Source organism: Brassica rapa, chromosome A06 (genome assembly GCF_000309985.2).
Source record: "Brassica rapa cultivar Chiifu-401-42 chromosome A06, CAAS_Brap_v3.01, whole genome shotgun sequence".
Taxonomy (NCBI): domain Eukaryota; kingdom Viridiplantae; phylum Streptophyta; class Magnoliopsida; order Brassicales; family Brassicaceae; genus Brassica; species Brassica rapa.
Window position 1 is genome coordinate 4,543,730 of NC_024800.2, and position 17,182 is coordinate 4,560,911.

At 36.5% G+C, this 17,182-nt stretch overlaps 4 protein-coding genes and 1 pseudogene across 5 annotated transcripts; 4 read left to right on the forward strand and 1 right to left on the reverse strand.

The window, feature by feature from the left end:
* Positions 1–1,819, forward strand: LOC103871928 (berberine bridge enzyme-like 2). Its single transcript, XM_009150264.3, has one exon. The coding sequence runs from the start codon at positions 38–40 to the stop codon at positions 1,631–1,633; it is 1,596 nt and encodes a 531-aa protein (XP_009148512.2). The 5' UTR covers positions 1–37; the 3' UTR covers positions 1,634–1,819.
* A 240-nt stretch (positions 1,820–2,059) lies between these two features.
* Positions 2,060–5,849, forward strand: LOC103871931 (arogenate dehydratase/prephenate dehydratase 1, chloroplastic). Its single transcript, XM_009150267.3, has 9 exons — positions 2,060–2,865; positions 4,043–4,110; positions 4,203–4,295; positions 4,366–4,710; positions 4,801–4,896; positions 4,974–5,051; positions 5,134–5,291; positions 5,374–5,455; positions 5,540–5,849. Exons 1-9 carry the CDS (start codon positions 2,610–2,612, stop codon positions 5,594–5,596), a joined length of 1,233 nt encoding a protein of 410 aa, XP_009148515.1. The 5' UTR covers positions 2,060–2,609; the 3' UTR covers positions 5,597–5,849.
* Positions 5,850–6,105: 256 nt separating this feature from the next.
* On the forward strand, positions 6,106–8,459 carry LOC103871929 (lactoylglutathione lyase GLX1). Its single transcript, XM_018659419.2, has 10 exons — positions 6,106–6,401; positions 6,512–6,614; positions 6,786–6,884; positions 6,967–7,091; positions 7,225–7,289; positions 7,373–7,585; positions 7,679–7,726; positions 7,802–7,900; positions 7,998–8,150; positions 8,248–8,459. The coding sequence occupies exons 1-10, from the start codon at positions 6,344–6,346 to the stop codon at positions 8,287–8,289; spliced, it is 1,005 nt and encodes a 334-aa protein (XP_018514935.1). The 5' UTR covers positions 6,106–6,343; the 3' UTR covers positions 8,290–8,459.
* Positions 8,460–8,695: 236 nt separating this feature from the next.
* On the forward strand, positions 8,696–11,165 carry LOC103871932 (annotated as a pseudogene).
* Positions 11,166–14,252: 3,087 nt separating this feature from the next.
* Positions 14,253–17,131, reverse strand: LOC103871933 (zinc finger protein JAGGED-like). Of its 2 annotated transcripts, XM_033272984.1 has the most exons (5): positions 15,770–17,131; positions 15,580–15,683; positions 15,255–15,371; positions 15,061–15,148; positions 14,253–14,960 (listed from the first exon to the last, which is right to left on the reverse strand). In XM_033272984.1, coding segments are annotated over exons 1-5 (666 nt in total). In that variant the 5' UTR covers positions 15,772–17,131; the 3' UTR covers positions 14,253–14,605. The 2 variants fall into 2 exon arrangements, with proteins under 2 accessions (XP_033128875.1, XP_033128876.1); XM_033272985.1 differs by lacking the exon at positions 15,255–15,371.
* Positions 17,132–17,182: the final 51 nt, after the last annotated feature.

Below are 17,182 nucleotides of genomic sequence, written 5' to 3' on the forward strand. Positions count from 1 at the left end.
AATCAATCAATAAAGAAAATCAGAGGAAGAAAAAGAAATGAAGCTCGTTTGTTTGATTTCTTTCTTCTTCTTCATCTCAACAACATCTCTTGCCGCTGTCTCTCCTCCGAACCCAACACTCTACCAAAACTTTCTCCAATGTTTCTCAAACCAAACAAAATCCCCTCCTAACTCCTTATCCGACGTCGTCTTACCCCAAACCGCACCCGCTTTCACCCCCACCCTACGCGCCTACATCCGAAACGCGCGTTTCAACACTTCCACCACCTCCAAACCAGCCATCGTGATCGCGGCGCGTTCCGAGCCCCACGTCCAAGCCGCAGTCCTCTGCACCAAATCCCTCAACGTCCAGCTGAAAACGCGAAGCGGCGGCCACGACTACGAAGGCGTTTCCTACACCTCCAACGTCCCTTTCTTCGTCCTCGACATGTCCAACCTCCGCAACATCACCGTCGTCGGCGAGTCCGCGTGGGTGGGAGCCGGCGCCACCCTCGGCGAGGTTTACTACAGGATATGGGAGAAAACAAAGCTCCACGGGTTCCCCGCCGGAGTCTGTCCCACCGTCGGAGCCGGAGGGCACATCAGCGGCGGAGGATACGGTAACATGATCAGAAAGTACGGTCTCTCCGTTGACTACGTCACCGACGCGAAGATCGTGGACGTTAACGGACGCGTTCTTGATCGTAAAGCAATGGGAGAAGATCTCTTCTGGGCTATTAGAGGAGGAGGAGGCGCGAGCTTCGGTGTGATCTTGGCTTACAAGATCACACTCGTCCCCGTTCCCCCGACCGTTACCGTCTTCAGAGTGGAGAAAAACTTAGACGAGAACGCAGTTGATATGGTTCATAAATGGCAGTTCGTTGCTCCCAAGACCGATCCAAGCCTCTTCATGAGGCTTTTATTACAGCCCGTGACGCGAAACAAAGCCCAGACGGTTAGAGCTTCAGTCGTGGCCTTGTTTCTCGGTAAGTCGAGCGATGTCTTGTCTTTGTTAACAAGAGACTTCCCAGAGCTCGGTCTGAAGCAAGAGAACTGCACCGAGCTTACGTGGATACAGTCTGTGTTATGGTGGGCGAACAACGACAACGCTACACAGGTGAAACCCGAGATCTTGCTGGACCGTAACCCGGACTCGGCGTCTTACGGGAAGAGGAAGTCGGATTACGTGGAGAAGGAGATAACCAAAGAAGGGTTGGATTACTTGATGAGGAAGATGATCGAGGTAGGGAAGACAGGGTTGGTGTTTAACCCTTACGGAGGGAAGATGAGCGAGGTGGCTACGACCGCGACTCCGTTCCCTCACAGGACCAAGCTTTACAAAGTCCAGCACTCGATTAACTGGAAGGATCCTGGGACGGCAGCTGAGAGCAGTTTCTTGCAGCAGACGAGGAGCTTCTATAGCTACATGGCTCCTTATGTGACGCAGAACCCTAGACACACGTATCTCAACTACAGGGATTTGGATATTGGTGTTAATACTCACGGGCCGAATAGTTACAGAGAGGCTGAGGTTTATGGGAGGAAGTACTTTGGAGAGAATTTCGATAGGTTGGTGAAAGTGAAAACTGCCGTAGATCCGCAAAACTTCTTCAGAGATGAACAGAGTGTACCTACCTTGCCTGGCAAGGCATAGGCACTAGTTTTTTGCTATGTTGTGAAGGAAGAAGCGCTAGGCAGCGACCAAGAGACAAGAGCAATATGCTAATCTATAAACTGATTTCTTTATTATTTTCAAAACTTGTAAATTGTAATACAAGATATGCTATCTAAAAATTGATGTTTATTCTTTGGTAATTATGCAATTGCATTGATGGTATTATTTGGTAATAGTACAATTTTTTTTATTTCAAAAAACGGCTTAAACCATGATTCATCAAGGTGGCATGGCATCACCTAAAGAGTGAGTTAAAAAAGGTTTTCAATGTTCAACAATGTGTAAAAGATTTTAAATAAAAAAAATTATACTTAAGAACTTAAAATATGATATATTATATAGTTTTAAAAGGACTTCGCTGGCAAAAATGCAAAACCCATTTAGTAAATGGAGAAGTAAATCATTAGCTGGTTTTATCTACTTAATGTAACATCCAGTCATAATCATGTTTTATTTCAGAAACAGTATAAAGTAAGAGATTTTCAAATACACTCTATTTAAGTAAAAGTTTTTTTTATAAGTTTTCAATAGCCAATGACATTATTGCAATTAATTTCAATATAATCCTTTTTTTTATCAATCCTTGCATAATAATCCTAAAAGACAGTTATATAATTAAAAGTGCCATTTAAAACGTGAACAAAACTATTTGTTGTTGACAGACTGAAAAAATCTATTCATTTTTATCAGTCAACTTCACCAAACGTAAGAATAATGGAAAACAATCAACGTATGCCAACTGCCAAGTGTGGACCCTTTCCGTCTGAGTTTCCAAGTCTGCTCTTCCTTTAAAAGACCAAAAAAATCCAAACTTTTTGTTACGACTCTTAAAAGATACTTTCCTACCAAACTCGTTTTTCCAATGACAGTTTTGTTGTCCTAATACCTTCAGATTTCTCTTTCGCATTGCCCGATCTCGTCGTCTCAACGTAAGCTACCAACTTTTTTTTTTGCTATGGCTCTGAGGTGTTTCCCCATCTGGGCTTGTCCCCAGACGGCTTATTATCATTACCCTCTGCTTGGTTTGGACACGAAACGCCGTCGTATCCCCCTCTGGGAATGCTCCTCCTCGGCTTCCCAGAGAGCCGTCACTGCCGTTGGAAGCGAGGTTCCGTACGGACGTGAGCTCAAGAAGCCCTCTGATGAAATGGGTCTGACTCAGGAGAGTCCCCAGCTGGAAACTTTTCATAGAGACTTGAGTATGCTTCCTAGTGAGTCACATTCTCCCCCTTCTCAGTTTCATTTTCATCGAACATGTTGTTTTATGGTCTTCACGTGGAAATGCTAATATTGGTTGTTTGTGTGTATGAGATTATCCAAACTGGAATAGTTCAGGGGATTGTATAGCTGAATTTTGATTTGTGGGATCCTTTGTTTAAGCAGATGAGATATCATTGCTGGAACAGATGTTGTGGATCATTTTATAAAATCTTTGTTTTCACATTCTTACCATTATAATTTATATGTGTTAGTTTGAATACAAATTGTGTTAGTTTGAATACAAATTCTCTCAAAGTCCTCGCAACTTTTCTTCTTTGTATGTCGATTTCTTGATTCCAAGAATGGTATATGTCTTTTGAGTGACATAAGATTCCTTATTTTCACTATACTAGTAGCCTCACTTGATGTTTCAGCTTCGATCTCTCGTGTCTGTAGTCTCTGCAACATATGACACACATCTATCGATCTGTATTGATAATGGAGTACTTGATATGTTTGTTAATACTAGATTCTTTTTTTTCTCTCCATATCAGGAGCTGCATTTGATGTTTCAGATTCAGTCTTTCTTGTCCTGTAGTCTCATAAATGAATTAATCATAGTCATTTGCATCATATGGCAATATTGAGAATCCTTTTTCCATATTTGTAGCTGCATTTGATGTCTCGGAACTCATCTTTCGTGTCCTGTAGTCTTAGCTGCATTTAATCATATTCATTTGCATCATACTAGTTTTTTCTTCCATATTAGTAGCTGCATTTGATGTTTCGGAACTAACCTTTCTTGTCATCTAGTCTCAATCAATCAGTGTCATTTTAAGGTCTCCATAGGGCTTGGCTACACGTGCCAACAATAAATTTTGAGTGTGAAAGATACTGGTTTCTCCTAATGTAGTTAGTAAAGTAACGTACCGAGCCTAAAAGTATTATGAAACTCAATTATAGTCCTTGAAGTAGTACTCCATATGTTATGTTAATTCTAAACTATTTCTTCCATATTAGCTGGCATTTGATCTTTCTTGGCGTCTAGCATCATGAATCAAAACGTAGGTTGTTAACAAACAGTAACGTACCTAGCCCCAGAAGCATCATGAGACCAAATACATTGTCTCTCATGGCCTCACTTAGCTTTAAATCTTATTACCTCTTTTATATCTCCCCCCATTGCAGAACCGCTAACTGCAAACAGTCTTACCTCTTCTGCTGGGGATGATTCAAAAGTGCGAATTTCGTTTCAGGTGAAGCACTACTTTCCTCACCTAACCTGCAAATATGAATGTTCTCTTTCTTTCATTTGCTTGTGTTTACATTGAACACTGTCCGATTGCAGGGCATACCAGGTGCGTATAGCGAGACAGCAGCACTGAAAGCATATCCAAACTGTGAAACCGTACCATGTGACCAGTTTGAAACTGCGTTCCAGGTTTTTATCTAAGTGTCACCTCCATACACACTACACTATGTTTTCAATATGATTTGGATATTATTTTCAGGCTGTGGAGCTTTGGTTGGTGGATAAAGCAGTATTACCGATAGAGAATTCAGTAGGTGGTAGTATCCACCGTAACTATGATTTGCTTCTTCGTCATAGGCTTCACATTGTCCAAGAAGTTCATTTGCCTATTAATCATTGTCTCTTGGGAGTCCCTGGTGTTAGTATAGAAGATATTAAATGCGTTCTAAGCCATCCTCAGGTTCTTTTAACTCCATTTCCTTCAGACTCTTCGAAGTTCACTGATGTTTTTGTTTATCTCCAGGCGCTTGATCAATGTGTGAACTCACTTAACGATTTAGGCATACAGAGAGTCTCTGCAAAAGACACTGCTACTGCTGCTCAGGTGACATGTGTTTTTTTTTCTTTTTAGTTCAGTTCTGTTCAGTTCACTTAAAAGGTTGTTGTTCTTAATTAGTCATTGAACATTGTTCAGACTGTTTCTTCGAGCGGCGAGAGGAGTATAGGAGCAGTGGCGAGTGTGCGTGCTGCAAATATATACGGTCTTGATATTCTTGTAGAGAACATACAAGTAATTAGTCTACATCCTCTACTTTACTGATAAGTCATCTGCAATCTTTAAGTTGATACTTTGTTCTTGGTTTTCAGGATGATGCTAACAATGTGACACGGTTTCTTATACTTGCGAGAGATCCTATGATTCCAAGAACAGATCGACCATATAAGGTAACTAAAACTAGATGCTTATACAGTTACTAAATCAACTGAAAGTTATAATGGCCAATAGTAATGCTTATGTTTCTGTCAGACAAGTATTGTGTTCTCGCTAGAAGAAGGTCCTGGTGTGCTGTTCAAGGCCTTGGCTGTTTTTTCTTTAAGAAACATTAACTTATCCAAGATAGAAAGTCGTCCGCAGAGAAGAAGACCGCTAAGAGTAGTTGATGGTTCTAACAATGGATGCGCCAAGTAAGTAGTTTTATAACGTTCACAGCATGAACACATCTATTTTTGAGGAAGTAGTTGAGTGTTGTTTTTGGGATGACGACAGGTACTTTGATTACTTATTCTACATTGATTTTGAAGCTTCCATGGCTGAAACACGTGCTCAGCACGCCCTTGGCCATTTACAGGTCTCTGTCCTCACAAACGCAAGAGCTTTTATAGCCGGTCTCAGGTCTAACCGATTCTAAAAATCTTGCCTTATGGTTTTGCAGGAATTCACCAGTTTCATCCGTATCCTGGGGTGCTATCCTATGGATCTAGTCAGTTAACCGAAGACAGTCTCCAATTTTCATGTTGCCATACAGTGCAGAACCATGTGAATACAAACAAACAGAAGAATTAGCTGTATGGCTTTGGTATACCCCCCAAGACTCTTCTCTTACCATTCTCTCATCTTCCAAACTTAGCTTCAAACTCTTCATTGGTGAGACAAACAGTTAATCTTAGCTTATTGTTAAGAACATGCTTGTGCATTAATTTTAATGTTCTTTGAATTACTTACTAACTGTCGGAAACCAAACATATCTAATGTTTTAGTGATTGTCTAACTCTGATTAGTTTCATAATCTTTATTACAAAAGCTGTTGCTTTGTTGAACAAATGACATTGAGACTGATCGTTCAGTTCAAATCCGGACATGAATACTTTCCAAAACTAATTGTCACTAAATCCTCGTAATAAATGCTGCTAACAATTTTGACCGTTGACCACCAAAAAACAATTGACCAAAAAAAATGCTGTTAACAAACTTTTTTTTACCAAAAAGTATATTTTGACTGAAGTTATTACTTTTTTTTTTAATATTTTTGGGGGTGTAATAAATTTTGAATCTAATGAAAAAAGAAAAACGTATATAAAAATAAACAAATTTTTTAATATGGTGAGATATGATTTACACAGTTTATATCTACAAAATCTTAAAATAGGTAGTTTTGATTTATAATTTAATATAATTTAAATCTCTATATGTATATATATAATAGGAGATAGGCAGAAGAGTTTTGAGACAAATCAAAATGTCTAAAACGCAGATATGTCTTTGTTTCATCATCTTTTTATACATTTGGTCTTCAGGTAATGTAATCACAACTACTGATTGTTAGGTTGAAGCTTTGACCTCATCGTTCCAAAAATAATGAATCTATCGGTTGTAATGTGTCTGTGATGGTAACACTATATCACAGGCAGTAGCAGAGAAGTTGTCGGTCAGTTAGAAACTGATTGTTTTTCAAGTGACGGACGTTCCAAGTCCAGTGGTATCTGCTCGCCTCGTGCATCTTCTCTCAGGTGAGTTAATGTTGCAGATGATCTACTATCTACATTTCCATGATTCAGTTGATGGATATCGTTCTTGCGATTGATGTTTTCTGGATCTTATATGTTTGTCTTATGGGATCCAAGTGTTCCTTTGATAATCCTTGTGTTACATTTGTTTTTCTCTGTTTTTTTTTAATACAGAAAATTGGCTGATGTTGCTTCATTGGATTGGCCAAAGAATGACACGCGCCGTTTCTTCCATGTTGTATACCGTGTTGGTGATCTTGACCGCACAATCAAGTATAGCTTTCATACATTTAGTATTCTTTCTTCATTTTATATCGTAACAAACATTTAGTTATTTATTATTATTCTTGACTAGGTTTTACACTGAGTGCTTTGGCATGAAGGTGTCGAGGCAAAGAGATGTCCCTAAGGAGAAGTATTCTAATGCTTTTATGGGTTTTGGATCTGAAAAATCCCACTTCGCTGTGGAGCTCACTTATAGTATATATATACTGTCTTTTCTATTAGCATTGACTCACTTTCAGATATTTCCAACATCAATTTGTGCACTTTCCCACAAAACTGAAACTACTTGGTTCTTATGTAGAGTTTTAACATCTTTTGATGTTTACAGATTATGGTGTTAGCTCATATGACATTGGAGATGGATTTGGTCATTTCACCATTTCAACTCAAGATGTATGTCTGTCTTACTTTGTTTTTAAGAATTCAATAATCAATATTAATGCATGTCAGTCCTTGATATAAAAGTTTTGTGTTAGGTTTACAAAATGGTTGAGACCGTACGTGCCAAGGGTGGAAATGTCACCAGAGAACCTGGTCCGGTCGAAGGTGGAAGCAGCATCATTGCCATTGTGAAGGACCCTGATGGTTACCCTTTTGAACTCATCCAGAGAGGTCCAACTCCTGAACCATTCTGTCAAGTCATGCTTCGTGTTGGTGACCTTGACCGCGCCATCAAATTCTATGAGAAGGTAACACAACGCAGATGAAAACGTTTTCTTAATATTTTGATTATTCATTAGTAGAGTTTCTTGTTTATATACCTCAATTTTAATTCCTTGCAGGCCCTTGGGATGAGACTCTTGAGAAGGATTAAGAAACCTGAATACAAGGTGAAGTAATCAGTGTGTCACGATGTAAATAAGTATTTTACCTTAACGAGCTTTGTTTTGGGTCGGATGAAACAGTACACCATAGGCATGATGGGATTTAATGAGTCGGTAGTTTTGGAGCTAACCTATAAATATGGCGTGACTGAGTACAAAAAGGGCAATGCATATGCACAGGTGTGTGCTTAAGACTGTTGCCTACTGTTTATGTTTGTCTTGCACCGGTTTGTGTTGTTTCCTTTGATGGTTAAAATGGTTAAAATGTAATGAACAGATTGCAATAGGCACTGATGATGTGTACAAAAGCGGTGAAGTTGTGAAGATAGTCAATAAAGAGCTAGGAGGAAAGATCACTAGAGAACCAGGACCACTTCCTGGAATAGGCACTAAGATTGTCTCATTTCTCGATCCAGATGGCTGGAAAACGGTAAGTGGCCTGGTCTGGTCCTGTTGTACTGAAGAGCTCATTTAGATTCAGTGTTTGGAATTTGCTAAAAGGTGTGTTTGGTGGTTGACAATGACAGGTTCTGGTAGACAACAAAGACTTTATGAAGGAACTAGGGTGAGATCACAGGGCTAAAACTAAACCATAATAATAAGTGATCTTATGAAATAAAGGAAGACTTAGAATATGATCTATAAAAATAAGTAGATGTGGTTCAGTGTGTGTCATGTGCTTGTTCTTTATGTCTTTAAATCCATATGAAAAAGAAAAAAATGCCTTATCGATACTATATATCCAAAGTGGTACCAAACCAATGACTCATATTCATAGAAGCATGCTTACATAAAGAATGATTACAACAAAAGTTTCAACAAGAAAGTTGTATCAGAAAATAGTACAAAGATCAAACAACTACTTCTTCTTGTGATTTGCAATACTTATATTTATTTTGATTTTACAAAATTTAAAAGAAGATAAATAAAGAACATTACTTACCACTCAATGGGGATGTGGTTGCCTTGTCCTCCACCACCAACCCCTTCTTTTTTTCTTATCATTTTCAATTCAATTTTGAAACTTGTAATACCTAAAGATATATTACAATACAACAAAGTCCATTTTGCCATTGATGCCAATTTTTATATTTATTTATTAGCGAATCATCAGTTAATTACGTAAGTAGTAGTGTCAAGAATCTGGAAGAAGCTCCAGAGGCAAAAACAAAGTCACAATCTTTTGTAAGATTTCTTCCATCTCATTGCGATTACTGAGTTCCCGGATTGCTTTCCATAATGAATCTGAATCTTATAGTTAATGCCTTATTGATTAAAAGTATTCTCATTTTTTTTGTTTATTAGATTGTTAGTGCAAGAGTTTAATCAATGTCAATCAACTGAGTATCTTGGATGAAAATGCTTCATCTAAAGATTCATTCATGTGATCAAACTTTTTATATTAACTTGAGGAGGAGGAGGAGGAGAAGAAGAAGATGAGAGGTGGGAGTCTATGGCAGCTAGGCCAATCCATAACCCGTCGCCTTGCTCAATCCGACAAGAAACCTCTGTCACGCCGCTACTTAGCCTCTGGTGCTGACCTGAAAAAGACTGCTCTTTACGACTTCCACGTCGCTCATGGAGGAAAGATGGTTCCCTTTTCTGGTTGGAGTATGCCAATACAGTACAAAGACTCCATCATTGACTCAACGGTTAACTGCAGGGTCAATGGGAGTTTGTTTGATGTTGCACATATGTGTGGTTTGAGTCTTAAAGGCAAAGACTGTGTTCCCTTTCTGGAGAAGCTCGTGGTTGCTGACGTGGCTGGTTTGGCTCCTGGGACAGGGAGTTTGACTGTGTTTACAAACGAGAAGGGAGGTGCAATTGATGACTCGGTGATTACTAAAGTGACTGATGAGCATATCTATCTGGTGGTGAATGATGGTTGTAGAGATAAGGATTTGGCTCATATTGAGGAACACATGAAGGCTTTTAAATCCAAAGGAGGTGATGTCTTGTGGCATATCCATGATGAGAGATCTCTTCTTGCCCTTCAGGTTTGGCTATTGACTTGAACCAAAAGATTAATGTCCCCTTTGCTGTTTACTTGTAAGTACATTGTGATCTTGAATCTTGTGAGTTGTGATGTAAGGTCCTTTGGCTGCTCCGCTGCTTCAACACTTGACTAAAGAAGACTTGAGCAAGCTTTACTTTGGACAGTTCCAGATTCTGGACATTAATGGTTCCACCTGCTTCCTTACCAGGACCAGGTAACATCTCATGTTTCTTGGTTTTAATGCTTAACACCCACGTAAACCTAAAAGTCGATAATGATTAAGTGCTATCTGGAGCTCATACCTTATTAATAGATCCTTAATGTCAAAAATTATATCAAGATTTTTCAGATACAAAGGATTTCCTTAAAAGTTGATCATGATTAAGTGTTGACAGGATTGTCTAATAACTTACTTAGTGCTTAATATTTTTCAAAAACAAAAGATTTACTTAGAAGTTGATCATGATTAAGTGTTTTATCGATAGTCTAATAATTTATCAATTAGTCCTTAAATTTCAAAAATTATATGAGATTTTTTAAGTATAAAGGATTTACTGGTTAAGTCTACTCTCAACTCTTCAATAGATCCTTTATTCACTCAGATAGTATCAGAAATCGAGTCGATGCAGAAGAAATGAATGCACTTTACGTACTATTATTTTTTCCTTTTTAGCTATTTTTACTGTGTTAAAAAAAGCTATTTTTTACTAATAGCTCAAGAGGAAGAGTTCAAGAAGATCTCACAGTTAATGAATCTCTCTGTTTTGGCTTTACAGGTATACTGGGGAAGACGGGTTTGAGATCTCTGTTCCATAAGAGCATGCAGTTGATTTAGCCAAAGCAATCTTGGAGAAGTCCGAGGGAAAGGTAAGGCTAACGGGTCTAGGAGCAAGAGACAGTCTCAGGCTAGAAGCAGGGCTTTCTCTATACGGCAATGACATGGAGCAACACATCTCTCCTGTTGAAGCGGGCCTCACATGGGCCATAGGGAAACGTAGAAGAGCAGAAGGCGGGTTTCTTGGCGCGGATGTGATCCTCAAACAGCTAGAAGATGAACCTACGATCAGAAGGGTGAGGTTTTTCTCATCGGGACCACCAGCGAGGTCGCATAGCGAGGTCCATGATGAGAATGGTAACAAGATTGGAGAGATCACGAGTGGTGGGTTTAGTCCTAACCTGAAGAAGAACATAGCTATGGGGTATGTGAAGTCTGGTCAGCACAAGACAGGGACTAAAGTCAAGATCTTGGTACGTGGGAAACCTTATGAAGGTAATATCACCAAGATGCCGTTCGTGGCTAACAAATACTACAAGCCATCATGATGTGTGTGTCCTTGCTGTTGTTCAATGACTTATGTGTTTTTTTTATTCTGATTTGGCCTGAAAGTGTACGTTCTTTTGCCAAAGAGAGCATTATTTCAATGTTATTCAAATAAATTTTTTAACACATCTGAAACACCAAACTATCAAATAAATTTAACACTGCTTCGACTATAATATAACACTAGGTTAAGACCCGCGCCTTGCGCGGGATAAACATTATATATGAAAATTATTTTATATATTATATGTTTATAACATATTATGAAATAATAAATATATATTGAATAATTAAAAAGTCATTATCTACTACTTATATTATTAAATTGGTGCGAACATATAAATAAATTTAATAAATCGAAAAAATATTTTTTCCTATTTGATATGATATATAATTAAATTTAAATGATAGTAACATATATATGGTATATGTTAATATTAATATTTATTAGATGATGCTTTTTGTTCATATTTTTTTTAATCATTTGTATCTATTATAGCAAAAAGTCTAAATTAGTGATAACAAAATTTTCACTGTGGGAATAATGGTTTAAGTAATTTATAATATTTTAAAAATTAAGTTGTCAATATTTTTTCAAATTTTTTATCAAAAAAAATGTTCAAAATAAATTTCAAAATTACGATATTTATGTATTTTTATATGGCATATAGTTTAATTTAAAATGATACATATTTTTATATATTTTTAATTATTGATACTTATTAAATGAGACTTTTAACTTATATTATTTTTCAATTATTTGTATCATGTCATAACAAAAGTTTAAATCATAGATCACAAAATTTGAATGTAAAATTTTTAACAGTTTTAGTAATTTATACTCGTTTTTAAAAATTAAAAATATAATATATAAATAATTTTTTTAATTTTTATTATATCGTTACTATGATTGTTTGATTTATTTTAATAGCTTAAAATTAAACAAATATAATTATAATACACACTTATTTTTATCAAATCTTTATTATTCAAAATTATTAATTGTCATATATACTTTAGTCACATTAGGCAATTCCGTAATCTTATTTAAGGAAATAATAAATCACATTAATAATGTATATATTGTGGTTTAATAAAAAACTTATTATATATTTAAATGGACCAACCTATTTCTCTAAGGATTATAAGAATCATTCTAGTGATGACACGTGGCTACAAAAAAATGTTGCAATGCTTCTCAAATAATATATAGGGGATAGGATTATCATCCGATTAAAGCGCCATAGAGACAATCAGATTCCGAAAGTACATACAAGTTGAGGACTTCAAGACGAAAGTCAACAGCTTCCCAGTGAGCTAGAAGGTTAGAGGCTGTTTGTGTATATTCTATATTCTTACCCATTAGATTCTATCTTTCAAAGAAAAAAAGGTTTATGTGTTGATTTCACTAATCCCAAACCATCCTAGATAATTTAGTTCAATGGGAAATCCCAAATACGTATCAGTCACATAGAATTCATAACGTTTAATACGCAATTTTTACGTTGGCGTTAGAGTTTGTATGAGAAAATGACACTGTAATACTGTATATATGCTGTTGAAGGAAAATTATTACAAACCGCTAGCTATGCTTTGCGGTAATGCTTTAGTGTAGCGAAACTAGGTGTATCATATCCTAAGCTCACACTATTCACATGAATATTTACTCAAAACTACATTACTTGAAACATACCTAAAATAAACAAACCTATGAAAATCTATAAGAAGATTTAAGTAGTTAAGTGTATGGTTTTGGTGTGTACTAGAGTTGGGGCGGTGTCATTGTATAGGAACAGCAGATTCAGCAGCCTATTCTGCTGAACTACTACTAATAAATATAGCAATCGGTAATTGAACCCTAAAAACTTTTATTTGCATAAATAGGAAAAGCTTTACTTTCCTGTTTCATCTATTTTAATTTGAAACACATTTTCTATCTACTCTTAGCTTATACCTTAGTCGTTTCCCCTCTTAATTATAAACGTCTCATTTTCCCAATTTCATTATTTCATGGATTTCAGGGATTATAATTAGATAGAGTACTTCCAGATATAGACGCACACCTATCATGTAATGTTATGTCACTACTTGAAATGCTTTTAAATTGTGATATGTGTGTATCACCACATTGATAGTATATTTTATAACTATACACAACCTTATACTATATGTGCAAGTGCAACCATTTGCAAATAAGTGCAAAATCTATTTTATATATGCATATATAAATGAGAGTATATCAACTCATATAAGCACACGCACGCAAATACATACATATACATACTCCCTCTGTTCCTAAATGATCTATGTTTTGGAAAAAATATTTGTTTCAAAAAGATGTATATTCTATGTTTTCTATGAAAAAATTGCAAACTTTAAGAAAATTAATTGGTTTTATTAGATTACTATTGGTTAAAAGTTGTTGAAAATTGAAAATTACAGAAAACAATAAATTTATTATAGTGATTTAATGATTTTTCTTAATATGTGTGAAAACTCTAAAAAGTCTATCTTTTAGGAACGGAAGGAGTATAATATAGGAGTAGGGTAGAGTTGAAATTGAGGAGCAAAGCTAAGAAACAGTAGATGACAAAAAAAAAGCTAAGAAATGGTAAAAGCTGACCTTAGAGAATAGGTTTGTAATCGACAGACTGAAACAAAAGAAACTTAACTGCATCAATGAGTCCTTTCTCCTTACCACAGTTGTCTATAGTCTCAGTCCTTTTTATTTTATTTTTAATGAGTCTTGACGTATTCTCTTTCTCTCTCTGATTTATTCATTTTATATACATACATGTAACTCTTGGGAAGACTGAAAATACATATCTAGGGTTAGCCTTCTTTCACAAAACTATGATTTATTTCTTCTTTTCATGCATTGCTCTCTTTTCTCCTTTTATCACACAAACATGCTTCAGCTTGATATCATATGTTTGATCGTTCTCTCTCTCTTTGATCATTACTTTTGACTACTTTACAAGAAGCAAAATGTAGTTCTTTTGTTTGTTTCAATTTTTTCTTAGATTTGTATAGTGTCATAATATTTGAATTGTCTATTTCCTTGTTTTTTTAAAAAATTCTTGTCTTTTTACTTGTTTGACTGTACTATATATTACTCTCATAGGAAAAGTAAGGAACTCAATATAAAAGCTGAGTGTAATTGGTCATTCCGTTGCTAATGCTAGGATTTGTCTACGTTTCAGCTTTTTTTTTTAGACAACGTCTACTTTTCAGCTAAAATACTAGTACCTAATAGAAAAAGGTGCAGAAGAAACAAATTTATCAAATTCAAATTGTTTATACCATATGTCTACGTATAACGTGACGACGAAAATTGACTAGCAAACAAATCAAACATAAAAACGAAACTATTGTTTCAAAAATGTATATAATGTTCCGAAAAATAACATAAAACGATAATGGTCTGCTTTTGGAGAAGGGAGCAGTTCACTTTTTTGTCACCATCAATTGCTTTGTCATGTCTCTTTCAGTAATCCGACAAAACTATATAGGTAAAAAAATCTAACATTCAATGGAGAAAATTTAACTATTTTTTCCATTTTCTTAGTTATATCCCATGATGTGGAGGTAGAGGGTGCGAAATAGGAGGATCAACTTTAGAGCCATTAGCCACGGGTGCACCAATGAAAGAGTAGCTCGAGTCAGGCGGTGCACGGCCACCGCAACCGCTATTGGTTAGGGTTTGGTGATGTGTACCATTGTTGTACAAATAGTAGTCGTTGGTGTGACGGGGAGGAAAGGATGACGGCCGCCGAGCAGGAGGTGGTGGATACATATAAGGTTGCACAACTGGTGGTGGTGGCGGGGGAAGAAGAGAGGAGGGGGAGAATAATCTTGGTGGATACATCATTGGTTTGAATGGTGTTATTAGGTCTCCAATATGCACATCTCCTTGATGATAACTATGTAGAACATACATATAACAAAGTATAAATTTGAATGATATTTAAAGTAAGGACTAAAAGAAAAATGACTAATGAAAAGAGAGAAATTATAAAGCACCTAAATGACGGAGGTCCTTGATGAGGAGGAAATGTATCGTTGCGAAGAACAAGTTCACGAGCTTTGTTAAGTGACTCCGTCTCCCTCTCTAATGTCACCGTACCATAATCAACAAAATACAAAATTTAGGTTTATGATGCAAACACGCACATATTATATACACACATTCTATAAAATAATTAATGGGATCTTGCCTTGGCGGTGGCGGTTCATGTGGCCACCGAGAGCTTGAGATTTGAAAAACTTTAGTGAACAAAATCTACATTGGTACTCTTTTTGATCATCTTTGATTTGCTTCTCTCTAAACCCTCCTACTCAATAGTAACTTAATTAGATTTTTCACAGTTATTAACGGTGTTGACTTAGTATCAATTATTACGGTGTTGACTTAGTATCATTCATTTACCAAACAACCACACCCAAGGCAGAAGTAGAGATTAATTTCTTTATTTTCATAATATAATATTTCAAGTAAATAAAAGGAAATGGAGAGTAGAATAAGCTTAGAGTAGTGTGTACCAGGAGAAGAGGAAGAAGAGCCTTCTTCGAAGAATGGGAAAAAGTCTCTAGATGGATCATCAGGTAAGTTATTGAGATCCAAAGCGTTGCTATCCTCAGCTCTCCTGTCAAAATTTGACAAGATTCAATTCACAATAAATTTAGCAAGAGAGATAGAGAGAGGAAAATTAAAGAGGAGAAAGACACGTACATGAGTACGGCAAAGACAGAAGGGAAGAAGCTAAGGATAAAGACTTAAAGAGTGAAGAATGGAGATACTTAGAGAAGCTCTGTGAGATCTCTTTTAACAGTTTATCTCTCTAGAAATGAGAAAATGAGCATGGAAGCAAGAGGACTATAGCTTGAGGGGACATTATGGGTAAAGGTATACACCTTAGTATATATAATCCTTGCTCATACTTATATGGTACATATAACGACAAGGCCAATAAAAATTCCATATTGTTCTCGTTCTGCCTCCTCTATATGTCGAAAAGAAGTGAGAAATTTAAACAGAAGAAAAGCCCTAAAATATAGAGGCGAGGCCGGGCCATTAGTTATTACTCATTATATTTGTAAAGACCCAATTGTAAGAAACTTACTTCTTGGCCCTTTATCCCAAGCCTAGGCACCGTTTTTGACTTATGTGGGTTTTTGCTGATAAACTATAATGATGCAAATATTTGTTCACACACAAGATCTTGTTCCCTATCGTTCCTAAATGGAAATGAGTAAAAAGCAAAAGAATAATACACCTTTCATTCAGGATATCATTCTGCCAAAATTCCATTGACGTAATTAAAATGAACATGAAAAGTCATTTATTCAAACTCCTTTAACAATAATCATAGAATAGCTTCCCTAGATTTCTTCTCCAATATTAACCTAAAGCAAAAGTGTGTCTAATCCTCTTCGTATTCATTATCAGACTAAGGCCTATGCATTTGTTGTAGCTTCAGACGGACTTAAACCCGAATACCAGCTCCTACCATCATTTTCTAGAGGATATAAGCCTTCTTTTAACCCAATCTCTGGTCTAGCTCTAGATGTACCTGACCAGTTACTACTTACTAGTACCACTATTACTACCTGGCTCTGTTCTAATCACACGAATCACGAAGAACACCGAGAACCACACGAAATGATCAAAGGACAGAACCTCTTCATTACCTGATCTGCTTCCCCAAAATATAAGAACGCATAGAGCTAATTACATCACCTAAAACTATCCGCTGTTCTAGCATCAGCCTCTGATGGCCTCCCTTTCGGATGCTCAATCCTTGCAAGTCACAGTAGGTTCTGCTATATATAATCACAAGTCTCGCAAGAACAGCTCCTTGGCTTCGAGTTTATGAAACATCATCGAGCAGCTTGTACTACAAGTACACAACCCGTTTACTTACATCTCCACGACATAACGGGCATGTAAGCTTTGGTTCTGCTTTCTCAATGTTTCCATTAGAAACCCAATTTGCTACTTCATCACAGTTGACTCAGACGCAGCGCCTTCCCACAGATTAACAGCCGTTGAGCCAAGACCAAGATGATACTTAAAATGGGAGCACTGTGGATGTTTAACTGAGAATTTCAAAAATCTACTTATTTTTTGCTTCCACAATTTGTG